Raw genomic sequence first — 18,099 nt, 5'->3', positions numbered from 1 at the left:
CTCCAGTAGAACACGTTAGAGAAGATCGATGATATCTGGTTCAATTTCTCAAAGCTCGAGAACAGTTTTCTCTGCTGAGTCGGACTTGGACCAGTGCTTCTCCCGGTGCTCCTCCCGGTGCTCCTCCCGTTGTTCCTCCCGTTGTTCCTCCCGGTGCTCCTCCCGGTGCTCCTCCCGGTGCTCCTCCAGGTGCTCCTCCCGGTGCTCCTCCCGGTGCTCCTCCCGGTGCTCCTCCAGGTGCTCCTCCCGGTGCTCCTCCCGGTGCTCCTCCAGGTGCTCCTCCCGGTGCTCCTCCCGGTGCTCCTCCCGTTGTTCCTCCCGTTGTTCCTCCCGGTGCTCCTCCCGGTGCTCCTCCAGGTGCTCCTCCCAGTGTTTCTCCCGGTGCTCCTCCCGGTGCTCCTCCCGGTGCTCCTCCCGGTGCTCCTCCCGGTGCTCCTCCCGGTGCTCCTCCCGGTGCTTCTCCAGGTGCTCCTCCCGGTGCTCTTCCCGGTGCTCCTCCCGGTGCTCCTCCCGGTGCTCCTCCCGGTGCTCCTCCCGGTGCTCCTCCCGGTGCTCCTCCCGGTGCTCCTCCCGGTGCTTCTCCCGGTGCATCTCGCGGTGCTCCTCCCGGTGCTTCTCCAGGTGCTCCTCCCGGTGCTCCTCCCGGTGCTCCTCCCGGTGCTTCTCCCTTGTTCCTCCCGATGCTCCTCCCGGTGCTCTTCCCGGTGCTCCTCCCGGTGCTTCTCCCGGTGCTCCTCCCGGTGCTCCTCCCGGTGCCCCTCCCGGTGCTCCTCCCGGTGCTTCTCCCGGTGTTTCTCCCGGTGCTTCTCCCTTGTTCCTCCCGATGCTCCTCCCGGTGCTCTTCCCGGTGCTCCTCCCGGTGCTTCTCCCGGTGCTCCTCCCGGTGCTCCTCCCGGTGCCCCTCCCGGTGCTCCTCCCAGTGCCCCTCCCGGTGCTCCTTCGGGTGCTTCACCCGGTGCTTCACCCGGTGCTCCTCCCGGTGCGTCTCCCGGTGCTCCTCCCGGTGCTCCTCCGGGTGCTCCTCCCGGTGCTCCTCCCGGTGCGTCTCCCGGTGCTCCTCCGGGTGCTCCTCCCGGTGCTCCTCCCGGTGCTCCTCCCGGTGTTTCTCCCGGTGCTCCTCCCGGTGCTTCTTCCCGGTGCTCCTCCCGGTGCTCCTCCCGGTGTTTCTCCCGTTGCTCCTCCCGGTGCTTCTCCCGGTGCGTCTCCCGGTGCTCCTCCGGGTGCTCCTCCCGGTGTTTCACCCGGTGCTTCTGTTAGATTTCAACTGGCCTTGAGGAGCAGAACCTTCTGGCCTGGACCTCATTATGCAAAAATGCCAGATGTCCTTTTCAGTTGCCACTATTTAAATGTTTTACGGAGGTTTTGCAGAAAGTTTTTTGTTATTAATGAGTTATTAAATTTGCATGAAATCTAAATCTTATCATTTCACTTTCTGCTCCCTATCAGGCCACATTAATAATCATCTGCTCGACCCTGTAAGAGAAGTCACCGACACTCTCTGGGTCGGAGGTTTATCATGTGACCCTCACAGAGAAAAAGTTTTTAAAAGTTTGCTCGACTCACATATATTATGTTTCATATTATTACTAGGTGGCTCAGGTCTGTAATGAATCACCATGAACTCCGGTCTGTTGAATACCTGAAGCTGCAAATTACAAACAAATCAAAAAGACCTGGATAAATGAATATTAAATGAAGCTTAAATGAAGATAATGATTCACAAAAGGTCGCTGCAGCTGCAATGAAAGTTTTCACTTACGTCATGGAGGTGATGATATGAGTTTAGGTTTCAGTTCATTAGAGATTTAAATGTCAGATGGAAGGAACGAGCTGGAAGAATCGGTTAGTTTGACGGAACCTTCATAACTGAACCTGTCTTCGTGGGTTTAAGTGAATTCTGATGTGTCCGCCCAGTTGGTTTGGAAATGATCTAAATGTGTATTCAACCCTGGCCCTGTGTTTATAGACTTCTCTCGCTTCAGTGGATCGTCTCCGATCAGCAGCAGCGATTTCATCTCATGAGGCAGCGGTGACAGGAGATGATTCACCAATAAAAGGCTCATATTGATATTCAGGGTCTTGGTTGAGACAGGACGTCCCCTGAGGACGGAGCTGAAATCCATTCAGACTCTGGAATGAGGCTCAACCGGTGCCGTGTGTGTTCAGCTGGAGTTTCAAATCAGACAGAGACGAGGATTCTCAGTGGATTCACTTTAATAACCACAGTTTGGCAAAGATCGGCCGATTGCAGGTGTCAACAACAACAACAACAACAACAACCCCCCTAACGAAGCCGCCATGCCACCATCCTTCTGCCTAAAGCCTTCTAATTATTGAGGTTCGATTGGAGAGAGAAATGTCTGTTATGTATTTTTGCCTGGAGGCCCCTGAAACGTTCTGTGATGGAAATCTGGAGATACAAGAGGCTGGAAACAACAAAGTTATCTACGTGTATTTAATAAGGGGCTTTCTGCAGAAAGGATCAACACAGGGAAACCGCAAGGGTCTCAGAGTGAAGATGAAGAACAGTCAAATACAAGGGTCTTATATAGGAGGGCTGAGGGCTGTCTCTTTGAACCAATCCAGACAGGTTCCCATAGGTGGAGGAAGGAGAGGAATCTAAACACAACAGCTGATTCACATGTGTTTCCTAAGGTGATAAGAGGACATACACTCCTTCCTTTGATCGGTAATTAAGTCGCAAAAGGTCTCACTGTATTGACGTCATGAACAGTTCCCACCAGAAAACAGCTCAAGTCATCAAACATCTGTTGTATGTAAATACAAGTCATAAAAGTCTGTTGAGAAGCTTCAAACACTTACTGTTCCAAATACAAAATACTTTTTCAACCTTGCTTAGTTAATTTTCTACTACAGTTCCTAAATTCAATATTCTTACATTTAAGCCAGAACAGATAAACGATCTCACTGAAATCCTCAAGTGGCAGAAAACAAACTAGATCCACATCTCCGCCAACGTCCAACACTCCCGGTAAATCCAATCAAGCCTCATAATAACCAAAACCAACAGAACAATTCAGATCATGAAATCATTCATCTGTTGAGTGAGAAAAGCTCAATATCCAGGAGTTGTTTCCTTCAGGAGATGCACACGTACACAGGCAGGAGACTGGATTTGCTTTGTTTCTCCGCTTCTCATCCAAGAGGCTTCCTCAGTTCTCACAGGGTTTCTGTTAAACCACACGGCTCCAGACATACAGGAACAGACCTGCAGAGCTTTAGAACCTGGAACCTTCCACCAGGCCTCTTGGATGAGATATGATATAAGAAACAAATGCAAATCCAGTCGCCTGAAAACCTTTCCTTCTTGTCTGAATGTCCCATCTTCCCGCCAAGTTTCATTGACGAAGGTAAAAGGGGAATTTGCTCTGAATGAATAACTTGAAGGTCATATTTTCATATAATAAAATGAAATGTCATGGCCAGGAAAAAGGAAGGCCAATAGGACCGAGAGAAGAGGGCAGAGAATAACTGTGACATTTAGCTGCTGTAATATTCTTAGTTTGCTGTGGAGTTGAACCGGATGTGAATCTTACATCGTTTGACTGAGTGTAACCTCATCTGTCTTCTGAGATGAGAATTGAAGCTTTTGTTTCATGAACTCTAAACACAGTCATGTTTACTGAGGCTCTTCTCCTCTGTCCTCGGGGGGGCAGGCTGGGCATGGAGCACGACGGCCAGGGGAACCGCTGCGGGGACGAGACCACCATGGGCAGCGTGATGGCTCCACTGGTGCAGGCGGCCTTCCATCGATACCACTGGTCCATGTGCAGCGGGCAGGAGCTGAAGAGATACATCCAGTGAGTTCATGCACACACACACATCCACTCTCTCACTCGACTCTCTCACTCGACTCTCTCACTCGACTCTCTCACTCGACTCTCTCACTCGACTCTCTAACTCGACTCTCTCACTCCACTCTCTCACTCCACTCTCTCACTCCACTCTCTCACTCGACTCTCTAACTCGACTCTCTCACTCGACTCTCTCACTCGACTCTCTAACTCGACTCTCTCACTCCACTCTCTCACTCCACTCTCTCACTCCACTCTCTCACTCCACTCTCTCACTCCACTCTCTCACTCCACTCTCTCACTCCACTCTCTCACTCGACTCTCTCACTCGACTCCCACAGATCGATCCCTGACACACAGGATGTTCAGTGGAGCGGAACCGAGCTCCTGACTGAACAGAGCTTTGAATCAATGTCCATACATTTCACTGTGTTGTTCTTTCAGAGCAGCTCAAAGCCAGCGGATCCCATCAGTGGAAAATCTATATTCAGTATGGAGTATGGAAAGTGTAGCTGCACAATGATGTCGTGAGGTCGTGCACGTGAATTGAATATTGGCTTCAGAGAGGGAGAGGACATATGGAGCATCACTGCTGCTGAACAGAGGAACTCGTGGTTCCTCTCTGGAGGCCGTGGGCAGAACTCAGCTGGAGCAGTGATATCGTTATGTATAATCAAATATAATTGAGTGATTGCTCACTTACTTACAGCTGAAGTCATTTGATGAATTCAGGTGCATTCACTTTAAGTCTGTGATGCCACTTCACTGATTGAATATAAACAGTAGAGATGAGTTTTGAGGGAACTTAAAATATTTGCAACAACGTACAATAACGTGTTAAAACCTGAATTTGATTAATTAGGAATTACCTGTAATGGGTTGTATGGTAAATTCTGCTGAACATATTCAATTAGCGCAGCAACACAAAGCAGCTGCTGTCGACTCTGCTTCTGACGTTTTTTTAAACGAATGAATTCAACAGATATTTCACAGATGTTTCACAGCCAACGTCTTTTTTATTTAAATCATAATAGCTCCACTGACAATGTGATGAAAAATTCGTTATTAAAAACCAAACCCCGCGAGGATGAGTCCCAGCCGCCGAGCTTCCAAGAACCTTTTTACTCAAAGTTTATTCATATTAAACATATCTCGTGTTTGTATCGCACCAAATCCATAAATCCATGTCCCTGGATTGTTACGGTTTAGATGAGGGAGATGGACCCAAATGCAGAGATTTTTTAAAATAAAAGGTATTTTAATTAAAGAAGCTCTTTAACTAACAAACAAACATGAAAACTAAAGGGGGAAAAAACGACAAGGCTTACCCGCGGATTCAAAGGTGAAGAAGCTCAGGAGATCTGGACAGCACCATGGAAGACAGGGGGTAGAAGAACAAACCATCCGACAGAGGACAAGGGGAAACACAGAGGCTTGAAGCCGGAAACAACACACAGGGAACAGAGACTACAAAATAAAGCAGGAAACAGAAACACAGAGTGCAAACATGAATACCACTCAACCATAAACAGAGATCTACAAGATAACCAAAAAACTCTTTTGGCCTGACAAATACAACCTAAATTGCTAGACTGTTACATGGATGTTTCTTTGGAAAGATGCACAAACCTTTCCTTCTCTTCTCCTGTCAGCACGTACGACTGCCTCCTGGACGACCCCTTCAAACACGACTGGCCCCAGCTGCCCGAGCTCCCCGGCATCAACTACTCCATGGACGAGCAGTGTCGCTTTGACTTCGGAGTCGGCTACAAGATCTGCACCTCGGTGAGTCCCGGGGGTTTCCCTGTGGAGCAGTGGGTTGCTGCACCGGGGGGGTCGGTCGTGAGAACTCCTGTTCCTCAGGCTTTTTAAAGACGGAGAGCGCTTGAGATGAGCTCAGCAGAAAAGTTCTGTTGAGCTTTGAGGAGGAAGACGTGCAGGAGATGGTTTATGAATCATATCTACAGACTTCTGATGTGTTTCCAACACGGTCACACCCGTGAACATGCCTCACATTCTGTCATCTGCACCACTCTTCTTCTTCTTCTTCTTCTCTGCTCAGATCAGCTCCACTCTCAGATGAGTGGAATGAAAAGGTTTTACATTATTAGTAATAATTAAATTAATGCATGAATAAATAATTAAGAAATAAGTAAATGACAATCATTTCATTTCGGTAACAAATAAGGGTGTTTATCCATTTTTTTATGCATTTCTACATTTATTTAATGATTAATACCTGCATTTATTTATTTATGACCTCATACGGAATCGGAGGAGCTTGATTCAAACACGTTCACACCCGTAAACATGTGACACATTCTGTCATCTGCACCACTGTTCTTCTTCTTCTTCTTCTTCTTCTTCTTCTTCTTCTTCTTCTTCTTCTTCTTCTTCTTCTTCTTCTTCTTCTTCTTCTTCTTCTTCTTCTTCTTCTTCTTCTTCTTCTTCTTCTTCTTCTCTGCTCAGATCACTTTTATCTCCTCTGGTTAATGAATCATATATCAACAGACTGTTCGAAATCACAGTTTACAAGTGTTTCCAGCTCCACTATCAGATGAGTGGAATGAAAAGGTTTTACATTATTAGTAATAATTAAATTAATGCATGAATAAATAATTAAGAAATAAGTAAATGACAATCATTTCATTTCGGTAACAAATAAGGGTATTTATCCATTTTTTTATGCATTTCTACATTTATTTAATGATTAATACCTGCATTTATTTATTTATGACCTCATACGGAATCGGAGGAGCTTGATTCAAACACGGTCACACCCGTTAACATGTGACACATTCTGTCATCTGCTCCACTCTTCTTCTTCTTCTTCTTCTTCTTCTTCTTCTTCTTCTTCTTCTTCTTCTTCTTCTTCTTCTTCTTCTTCTTCTTCTTCTTCTTCTTCTTCTTCTTCTTCTTCTTCTTCTTCTTCTTCTTCTCTGCTCAGATCACTTTAATCTCCTCTGGTTAATGAATCATATATCGACAGACTGTTCGAAATCACAGTTTACAAGTGTTTCCAGCTCCACTATCAGATGAGTGGAATGAAAAGGTTTTACATTATTAGTAATAATTAAATTAATGCATGAATAAATAATTAAGAAATAAGTAAATGACAATCATTTCATTTCGGTAACAAATAAGGGTATTTATCCATTTTTTTATGCATTTCTACATTTATTTAATGATTAATACCTGCATTTATTTATTTATGACCTCATACGGAATCGGAGGAGCTTGATTCAAACACGTTCACACCCGTTAACATGTGACACATTCTGTCATCTGCACCACTGTTCTTCTTCTTCTTCTTCTTCTTCTTCTCTGCTCAGATCAGCTCCACTCTCAGACGAGTGGAATGAAAAGGTTTTACATTATTAGTAATAATTAAATAAATGCATGAATAAATAATTAAGAAATAAATAAATGACAATCATTTCATTTCAGTAACAAATAAGGGTATTTATCCATTTTTTTATGCATTTCTACATTTAGTTAATGATTAATACCTGCATTTATTTGTTTATTTATGACCATATACGGAATCGGAGGAGCTTGATTCAAACACGGTCACACCCGTTAACATTCTTCTTCTTCTTCTTCTTCTTCTTCTTCTTCTTCTTCTTCTTCTTCTTCTTCTTCTTCTTCTTCTTCTTCTTCTTCTTCTTCTTCTTCTTCTTCTTCTTCTTCTTCTTCTTCTTCTTCTTCTTCTTCTTCTTCTTCTCTGCTCAGATCACTTTTATCTCCGCTGGCAGACGACTACTGTCCCTGTTCTATCAAAGGAAGAAGCCAATTAGAGACATGTTTATAATAGAAATTAAAAATGTCTCTTTCATCCTGGGGAAAACTGGAAAAGATCTATTTTCATCATTTCCCTTTTTGTCACTGGTGACAGGTTTTAATATTTTATGGTCGATTCAATATTGAGCAGAAGTAGGAAGTCTTTGATTTGTATTGTAGCAGCTGCACAGAGACAAGCCAGAGAAGATCACAGGCTCGTGTGAGGAATCGATGAGATGATCGTGATTCTGGTGTCGAGTCCGGCAGCAAATCTCCTGCTCTCTCAGCTCCAGCTCCTTCGGGAACATCGTGACTTAAAAGAGTTTGAATCACTCGGAGGACGAGGCCGGAGTGGATTGACATTTGTGGACAGAGTGAGCAGTGAAGGGCCGAGCGCAGACCTCGGGGGGGATTCTGACTCAGATCTCCACTTGCTGATTCAGCTCTTGACTTTAAATCAAGGTTGAACTTTCTTTAAGGGCGTTTTGAGTTTCAGTGTTTCCCTGGTGATCCGTCCTCCTCAGGAGAGAATCAGGTCCGGGTGTCTGTCGTTCTTTTTCTCAAATCACTCCTGGGTTTGGATTTGACTTGTTGTATCTTTCATGAAACACATAAATAGATTTTAAACTTTATTCCCTTTCTTCAGCAGCTCAGGATTTTTATCAAACTCCAGCAGACGCTTTATTCTGATGCATCTCTAACGTTGGAAGAATAATTAAAAATCCTGAAGTCAAAGCTGCTTTTTCCAATATTTTATAAGAGCTTTGCTTCAGAAGACTCTTTCTGTTAAGAGTTAAAAACCCGTGGAGAATAATCAGCATTAGCTTCTGTGTCTCTCAGCACATTTCTTTGGTTTCTCCTGCTGTTTCACGGTGGGATCTCACAGCTCTTATTGGACTTGTGTCCTGACGCAGCAGCAGCTGTTTGCAGGGAAACGACTCTGATATCACACACTCTGCACCAGACCCCCGGCTGACAGACGGGCTCACACACTGCAGCTTATCACAGCTTAGGAGCCACGTATACATATATATCTCCTATAGGAGTTAGTGAAGCATAAAACAAAGAGAGCGAATATTCAGCTCTCATTAATCAGGCGGCTAAATCAAGATTTCGATTTCCAAGAGAATTCATCATTCTTTTATTCTGCCTTGTGGCTAAAAAATCAAATATTCAGCAGCCGTCTTCATCCTGAGGGATCTTCACGTGTTCAGTCCAAAGTTTTGTTAAGAACTGAAGCTTGAAACAATAACTGATTGATTCAATAACTGATTGATTCCTGCTCCAGGTTAAACCGAGGATTAGTGTCTCAGATCTGAAAGCAAAACAAGAACATTTAAACTCCATTGATGAGCAGATTGAGTGGAACAGGGCAGATTTAGAATCAGTGTTTTAGTCTCAGCTCCACTAGAGACTCACTTGTTTGTATGATGCAACTTCCTGTGAGACCTCGATGACACTTCAAGCACCTTCACACGTTTTTAGGGTTAGGGTTAGGGTTAGGGTCCAACCTTTCTCTGGACTTTACTGTTCACAAATGAGCGTTTACCGCAAGACAGAAATCATTGTTTGATTCCATTTTTAGAGATTCATGATGTCAGTAATTCAAACGTCTGCTTTTATATAATGTTTATATCAGTTTCTGCTCTTTGCTGTGAGTCAGAGACGAGCAGCAGCAGATCAGAGAGGAAGTCACGGTGTCACGGACGTCATCTCCAACTGACTGTTCACATTTCACGAGTGGGAATCACACGCCTCACTTTGAATTTGTTGGTTGTGGGCAAATTAAACCAATGGCAGGAGGCAGTGCACTGATTTAAGAACCCCCCCCCCCCCCAGCTTCCTGCTGTAAACATCCCATCTGCTCAACACACGAGACACTTTAATACACACGTGCACCGACACTCTGCAGCAACGCGCCCACACAAAGTTGGTGAAGGTTGCAATTTTTCAGTCTTAAAAGCAAAAAAGCAAAGCAAAAAGGATATAGCTTCACATTTCCATTAGAAATTCATCTCAATCCGGTCTGAAAGGTCGTCACAGCGCAGATACCAGTCTATTAATGTTCCTCAGTTCATCAAATTCAATACTTCCATCCTCACAGACTTCAGTCATAATGTAGTGTGATGAGTTCAGCGTTGAGGATCCACGTAAACAAGATGAACAACCTCAACCTTGTTCCTATTCAACGCTTTGTGTGTGTTGGGTTTTCAGATGAAAGCTGCTCTGGAGACAGACGTGTCCTTTAATACAAATCATGTTTCAGGGATTGAATGAATGAAATGACAGAATGAATCAGACTCCATTAGTTTCCCACCAACCTGAGTCCAGGTCCAATTACCAGGAAGGTCAGGCGGGGGAGCAGGCCGGCGTCCAATCACGTGAGTCGGCTGAGTGTGTCGGGTGGAAGGTCAGAGCTCCGGTAGATGCTCCTGGAGAATGTTCCTCTCAGAGAGGAAGATTCAGACCCTGCACACAACATGATGAGTGCAGCGCTGGTTTAATGTGTGTGATTAAAAACCAGCTACAGATGAATATGCTGATATCAGAAAGCTTCCTGTAGATAACATGAGACCAGCTCAAAGGCTCTCTACGTTCAGTCTGTGACCTCCAGGCACAGTAGACCTGCTTGTCTCACAACATGCATTCTGAACATAAGGAAAAGGATCAGCTCTTCACGAGAAGGAACCAAGTCAGAAGCAGAAGGTTTGACATCGATCAGGAGGAGAGTTCACGTGGAGTTCAGAGCAGAATGTGAACAAGCACACCTACGACAGGTTTGTATTCAGGAGCAGCTGAAGCACCATTTAAATACAACACTCCAGAATCCATTCCTCTCAATGGGCTGCAGCGTGTGAGGTGTTTTTTTTTTATTCATCGAGCGTAGAACCGGCTCCGGGGGCTGAATCGTGCTGAGAAACACACACAAGCACGTCTAATAGATGCTTTGCTTCCAGGCAGCGAATGAACAACGAATGAAAAGCTGTTTGTAAAACTCAAACCCTGACTCCTCCGTCTCCATGTTAACAGACGGGACACGGAGGCTGAACGAGCACAGATCCCAGAGCTGACTCGGATTAATGTGAATTCTGGATTTGAGTCATTGGACCATTTGTGTGATGTGCTTTTTGTTTGTTTGAGAAAATGTTATTGAATCCGTCTAATTGTGTCTCGTGTGCCTCGGTGAACAAGGAGCCACTCGACCGAGCAGCGAAACACATCGGACACTCGGCTGCTGCAGCAGACGTGTTCACACAGTTAATTAATCTCTGCAGGGTCTAAATACTGAAGTGATTCACTTCTCTCAACTCAAAATAAATAAATATTGGACAAAGGAAGCAGCGCTAGTTGTTTCATATTTCACAGCTCAGGTAAACAGTGGCTCTTACAGAAGGAACCACAGGTTAGTAACAGCAGGTCTGTCTTCATCTGATCAATCACCTCCAGTCCAAAGGCCAGAAACCTCAAATGTATCCAGACAGTGATGAAGGGTCAGGATGTAAACACAGTCCAGGAATATTAGAGATTATGAGGAGGATTTCTGCAGAAATTCACATGTGAAATATTTAGGGCTGGGCAAGTTAACTGGTTTTAATCGAGTTAACTCAAGTGATGAGTTAACTCGATTAATTATTTTATCTCAGGTTTGATTATTTATTGTTTTATTGTGAAAGTCAGGCTTTTGTTTTGTGAAAGTCTGTTGCTGACTGCTGCAGAACAGGAAAAAAGAAAATAATTGGCGGATAAACAACCATGGATAAGGGTACGGAGCTTTTACATGGCCATTTTCATTTTAAAGTTCTTCCAGACGGCGGAGTCGACAGAACCAAAGTTATTTGTAGCCACTGCCAAGGAGAATTTTCTTATCACCGGAGCACTTCCAGTCTAAAATATCACCTGAATGCAAAACACACAGTTGATATCAGCAAATCACTCAAGGAAACAGCGAGTGGTGCGAGGCTTCGGCAGACTACGTTAGACGCAGGGAGGAGTATACATGTTTCATAACGAAGAGGATAACATTAATGCCCTGGCAGTGGCATTGAGCTTTAACTTTGTATTTGCTTTGATAACATTGTTAAGTTGAGATTTACAATGAATATTTTATTTAACTGCTACTGTATTAAATGCTGATGTTAAAAGTGTTTGCACAACAAATGTTATGGCACTTTCGTTCATATGGCAGAACATTGAAAATAGAATTGCGCTATACACTACTTTTTAATTCATTATTGGATTTTGCGTATACAAATGCGATTAATCGTGATTAATCGGGGGAAATCATGCGATTAATCGCGATTAAAACTTTTAATCGTGTCCCAGCCCTAGAAATATTTCTTTTTTGCTGATTTTCACTTAAAACAGTGAAAATACCTCAGTGCTGCCTCTTGGTTTCAGTCAGAAGAACAAACAGCTGCGTTGTGAATTAGCTGCAGATGTGAGAGACGTTCAGACAGAAGAGCGTCGGCCAGAGAGGAAGAGAGAGAAGCATCCTCTCCACCAGTCGAGAGGAGCGGCTCCTGGAAGTCATCGAAACCTCTTTGCAAATCAAGCTCAGAGGCAGATTTCAGAATCCTATCTCAAACTCCTCCGATCAGTATGAGGTCATAAATAAATAAATGCAGGTATTAATCATTAAATAAATGTAGAAATGCACAACTAAATGCATAAATAACCTTTTTTTAATACCGAAATTTAATGATGTCATTTATTTATGTCTTAATTATTTATTCGTGCATTTATTTAATTATTACAAATAATGTAAAACCTTTTCAATCCACTCATCTGATAGAGGAGCTCGAAACACTTGTAAACAGTGATTTTTAATCAGCAGGGCGATGTGGAGCAGTGGGACTGTAGAGCATCTGTCAGAGTGTAGAACATCTTTTCTTTCTTTTCTTTCTATCAAACTCCATTTTCTTGTTTTTCTTTCCTATCGTGTGTCGTGTTGTGTTGTGTTGTGTTGTGTTGTGTTGTGTCGTGCTGTGTTCAACCTGGACAAAACATGTCTTTAACAATGAAGCCTGGTTGAGTTGAGCACAAACTAAGTGTTACTATGGCAGCTCGAGCCATTCTTTGGATTCTAATGGAAAGAATCTCATGGGTCTGAATATGTTGTTATTGTAATAAACAAACATGTTTTCCAACAACAACACAGCAGCTTCTGCATTTAGAGAGTTTAATACTTCAGGGTTTATATACATGTCCCTGCTGATTGATTCACTGTCCACGTGGATGGTAAAGACTTTGTGGACGACAGCGAGCACGAGGAAACAGCTCAGAGAGGAAACAACAGAAACATTCACTTAAAGATCTCTTGAGCACTAGAATGTGTCTGGCTGCCGCAGTCTGCAGAATTAATGTGAAACAACGATCATGTGTCTCATTTAAATTCTCGTAAACCACAACACTAAAGATAATATATTCATAGTGTAAAACTTCACTGCTGTAGTTCTTCCTAAAGCACCGAAACAAATCTGAGTCTGTTTGCTTGAGGTTGTGTTACGAGATATTTTCTCAGAACCGAGTCCATCTCTTCACTTTGCTCTATCTTCCTCTGTTTCTGTGTTTCAGTTCCGCACCTTCGACCCGTGCAAGCAGCTGTGGTGCAGCCACCCGGACAACCCGTACTTCTGCAAAACCAAGAAGGGCCCCCCCCTCGACGGGACCGAGTGCAACCCCGGGAAAGTGAGTTTGTCTGTTACACACACACTCGATGCTACGTGGACAAAAGTATGTGGACACCCCCGACAATCAACAGCCGCAGGGAACAAGGAGCAGAGAGATGTATCCATGAAGCCAGATGCACCAGAGTGTGAACACCTGGGTTTAGTCTCCATCATCTTTAGTTATTAATGATGAAAATCAGATTACATAACCCAGTGTTTCATTAGTCAGCATCACCCTAACCCACAGATTGTTGATCCTCAATCTGCTGCTTTAGAACCTCCTCTGAAGGAGAAAGGTTTCTTTTCGCCTGGATCCCGTTCAGACCCACAATGCATCAGTGATGTCGGCCACTGGGTGAGAAGCTCTGGCTCTCGGTCAGTGTTTCAGATTCACCCCCGAGGTGCTGGATGGAGCTGAGATTTCTTTAAGGAGCTGGAGTGGGCCCTCCCCGAACTGTTGACACAAACTTGGAAGCACTTTATTGTCTGAAATAACATTGTATCATGTAAAATTTAAAATTCCCTTAAGTGGAAATGAGGCTCGTTGCCCGAAGCTTGAATAACCGTCTCACCAGAAGTTCACAGACGGTCTTTTCCACATTCTCTTGGCCATGTAGTCTCTTCACATTTTTTCCCAGTGTTATCACTCACTGGAGAAAGGAGGCTTCTGTGTTTGGCTCACGTCTCCTCCTCCTCCTCCTCCTCCTCCTCCTCCTCCTCCTCCTTCTCCGACCCTGTGCTCCTCTGCAGTGGTGCTACAAAGGTCACTGCATGTGGAAGAACCCAAACCAGGTCAAGCAGGACGGAGGCTGGGCGGCCTGGAGCAAACACGGATCCTGCTCTCGCTCCTGCGGCACCGGCGTTCGCTTCCGGACTCGTCTCTGCACCAACCCAGCGTGAGTAGAGTAAATGTTGTGTTTCTTTTACTAACCTCGAATGATTCCTGCAGAAGACTTGAAATCCATCAGAGGCTGTGATGAGAGAAGGAAACGCTCTGGGAAAGTTGTTGTTGTTCTGATAAACAAAGTCATTCTTCTTCCTTCAAAACGCTGGCGCCTGCATGACACAGAATCCACTGCCAGCAGTCGGGCTGCAGATGTGAGGGAGACAGATGCAGCCTGGAGCGGCGTAGAGGAGTAGAGGAGCAGGGTAGAGGAGCAGGGTAGCAGAGCGGCGTAGAGGAGTAGAGGAGTAGAGGAGCAGGGTAGAGACGTAGAGGAGCATAGAGGAGCAGGGTAGAAGAACGGTGTAGAGGAGCAGCGTAGCAGAGCGGCGTAGAGGAGTAGAGGAGTAGAGGAGCAGGGTAGAGACGTAGAGGAGCATAGAGGAGCAGGGTAGAAGAACGGTGTAGAGGAGCAGGGTAGAGGAGCGAGGTAGAGGAGAAGGGTAGAGGAGCGACCTAGAGGAGCGGTGTAGAGGAGCGGTGTAGAGAAGCAGGGTAGAGGCGTAGAGGAGCAGGCTAGAGGAGCGGTGTAGAGGAGCAACGTAGAGGAGTGGCGTAGAGGAGTGTAGAGGAGTGTAGAGGAGTGTAGAGGAGCGGCGTAGAGGATCAGCGTAGAGGAGAAGGGTAGAGGAGCGGCCTAGAGGAGAAGGGTAGAAGAACGGCGTAGAGGAGCAGGGTAGAGACGTAGAGGAGCATAGAGGAGCAGGGTAGAGGAGTGTAGAGGAGCAGGGTAGAGGAGTGTAGAGGAGCAGGGTAGAGACGTAGAGGAGCGTAGAGGAGCACGGTAGAGGAGCAATAGAGGCGTAGGGGCGTAGGGGAGTAGAGGAGCGGTGTAGAGGAGCAGGCTAGAGGAGCGGTGTAGAGGAGCAACGTAGAGGAGTGGCGTAGAGGAGTGTAGAGGAGTGTAGAGGAGCGGCGTAGAGGATCAGCGTAGAGGAGAAGGGTAGAGGAGCGGCCTAGAGGAGAAGGGTAGAAGAACGGCGTAGAGGAGCAGGGTAGAGACGTAGAGGAGCATAGAGGAGCAGGGTAGAGGAGTGTAGAGGAGCAGGGTAGAGACGTAGAGGAGCGTAGAGGAGCACGGTAGAGGAGCAATAGAGGCGTAGGGGCGTAGGGGAGTAGAGGAGCGGTGTAGAGGAGCGGCCTAGAGGAGAAGGACAGAGGAGCAGGGTAGAGGAGCAGGGTAGAGGAGTAGAGGAGCAGGGTAGAGGAGCGGCCTCTGAGCTGCTGGAAGCTCCCGTCTCTCTAGCTCCACCCCCCCAGACCCCGGAGGCGTCTCTCATGTTGATCAGACTTCACACGACTTCCTCATGAGTCACATAATGTTTCACAGCTGATTCTCCACTTAATGAAGAGAAACCTGTAAACGTTAACGTGTAGACACTGTGGAGTTCTCGTGTCTCTTTGTATAAAAGGTGGAACCTGATTTCCCGTGAAGCTTTCAGAAAGCTCATGATACTGATGCCCTTTTGTTCCTCAGCTGGTGAGAGCAGGATGTCAATCAGAACGTAGAGCGCTGGGAAACAAAAGGCGTTGTCATGGTTACATCCCACTCTTAGCACAGACACTTAACTCTCCTCCGATCCGTGACCTCGCTGATCTCCACGTCTCAGCTCCGTGTCAGTATCTCTTCTATATGCGCCGCTCGTTCTCACACAAGGTCAGGCCACTTCACCCTTATTTAATACAATATAGATAATATTAATATGTATTAACATTACCCAACCTCCACTGAATACATTGTGTAGCTGCTTTCAAACCTGCAGCGAACTTGCGACCTTGTAAATCCTCCGGGTGTACGACCCCTGAGAGACTCACATCCCTCATGGTTACATGATAACATGTTGAATCTGATCTGATTAAGCTCCTTGGAATCCATAAGGTTTGAGGCTTCAGATAAATAACGTGAACACACGATAGAAAAGAATGTGAGCTGGAGGAATCAGGTGATATTCATGTTTAATGACGAATCCTTATTACGCTGTTGAGACGACCTTCAAGGGACAGGAGCAGGTTTCATGAGAGCCTCTCGGGCCTGAAGTGTGTTTCTGTCCTCGGTTGTATAGAAACGTTCTCTGTCTGATCTGCTCCTCTGACGCTTGTCCACCCCCCCCCCCCCCCAGGCCGTCCAACGGGGGCCAGGACTGTCCCGGGGTGAACTACGAGTATCAGCTGTGCAACACCGACGACTGCCCCAAGCACTTCGAGGACTTCCGGGCTCAGCAGTGCCAGACCCGCAACTCGCACTTCGAGTTCCAGAACGCCAAACACCACTGGCTTCCCTACGAGCACCCGGACAGTAAGATCCTGATCCTGATCCTGATCCTCACTTCCTGTGGCTGCTTCTTGTCCTTATGTGACAGTCCTGTGCTAGGCTGGGACTCAGTTGCAAAAGGAAGCACAGGAGACAGAAAATAAAGTATATGGGGTTGCAAAGGGGCGGAAAGTTTCCCGGGAAATTTCCCAAAACTTTCCGGAAACTTTCCATGGGAAGTTAAGCTCGGGAATTTGGGGAATTTTGAAAAAAAACAAAGTACTCAAATTAAACGCTGAGCAAAAAAACATCATTCAAAACTCTATTTTAAAGATGTATGGAATGTTGAGTTTCAACCCTCCACTGTGCATTCTTCCATCACATGCACAGATAACTCCCAGCATGCTTCACTCTACAGCAGGGCTACTGAGGCCTGCTGTAGAGTGAAGGACTAGTCAGGTAAGTTTCCATGATATTACTGGGAAAATATATTAGCATGCTGATTGAGGATTGTTCATCTGTTCATCTAGACTATTTCCATTCATTTATCCATCAATTGTAAAATATGTTTACAGACGATTCCAATTGTTTGGCTAACTATTTATATCTCTGGCATTGCATTAGTGTTGTTTTACAAACTTTTTTCTCATCTTATTCTACAGAACAATGCCACGTGCACTCTCTCATGTGTTGAGACATTTCACCTCATCCAATGTAGAAGGAAAGGCTGTGTACATTTGCAAATACTGTGCAAAGACCTATGTTAAGAATGACACAACGAGGCAGAAGCATATAGTCAAGTGCCCAAAGTTTCCTCAGGGCTCAAATCAGTTTATGACAAAACAAAATGTTTATATTTATGTCTGTATATGACAAGGTAAATACAGTTAGTATAAATTACCCACAACATTTCCAGTTTATTCCCGTATATTCCCGTTAATTCCCATGGAAAGTTTCCAACTTTGCATTTTCCCGGAATTTTGCAACCCTAAAAGTATACAAATAAAACTTTACTTTAACAGTCCAGAGGTTAACAAGTCCATTCAGGGAAAAGGCAGAAAATCCAATGTCGTTAATCCAGGTAGACAAACACACGGAGGTAATCTCTGGAGAGCATCTACACACACGAAGGAGACAATGACAAGCTGGCAGAGGATGAGGGGACACACAGGGTATAAATAGGGAATGCTTAATGACAAACACGGTACAGGTGTGTGGGAAACCAACAGGAAGTAGAGCTAGACACAAGACACAACAAAATAAAACAGGAAGTGAATACAAACAGAAACAGACTGAACAGATTGTTACACCTTTGTGCCAAACAAGAGCCATGACAGAGGATCAGGGTGTTTCTACTTTCACACTTTCCACCGACTTCTCTTCACAATTGGTATTTCCAAGTGTGTGTCTGGTTTTTCTTTGCCGTCTGTGGTTCTTGAATTATTTCCCTTTTGCCCGATTCTCACCGTCTCTGCTCCAGTTTAAAGAGTTTAAATCTATAAACGAGCTCTTTTTGATAAGAGGTGACGGATCTGTTCCGTGCAGACGCTGAGCCCGGATCCCATTTCCAGCTCCGCTCTCCATCAGACGCTGCTTTTATCTGACCTCGCTCCACCGAGCTGTTGGCCACGTCTTGCAGCT

At 45.2% G+C, this 18,099-nt stretch overlaps 1 protein-coding gene across 1 annotated transcript in view; it reads left to right on the top strand.

Annotated features, from left to right (window-relative positions):
- adamts3 (ADAM metallopeptidase with thrombospondin type 1 motif, 3) overlaps nucleotides 1-18,099 on the top strand; it is a 121,820-nt gene that overhangs the window by 80,488 nt on the left and 23,233 nt on the right. The window contains exons 9-13 of the mRNA XM_061072216.1: nucleotides 3,678-3,821; nucleotides 5,468-5,600; nucleotides 13,170-13,283; nucleotides 14,015-14,160; nucleotides 16,328-16,503. Of these exons, the coding sequence (XP_060928199.1) occupies nucleotides 3,678-3,821; nucleotides 5,468-5,600; nucleotides 13,170-13,283; nucleotides 14,015-14,160; nucleotides 16,328-16,503 (713 nt within the window). The remainder of the gene's footprint in view (nucleotides 1-3,677; nucleotides 3,822-5,467; nucleotides 5,601-13,169; nucleotides 13,284-14,014; nucleotides 14,161-16,327; nucleotides 16,504-18,099) is intronic.

Source organism: Limanda limanda, chromosome 5, assembly GCF_963576545.1.
Source record: "Limanda limanda chromosome 5, fLimLim1.1, whole genome shotgun sequence".
In the NCBI taxonomy this organism is placed as follows: domain Eukaryota; kingdom Metazoa; phylum Chordata; class Actinopteri; order Pleuronectiformes; family Pleuronectidae; genus Limanda; species Limanda limanda.
Note: the sequence above shows the minus strand (reverse complement) of the source record. Positions and strands in the feature narration are given on the sequence as shown.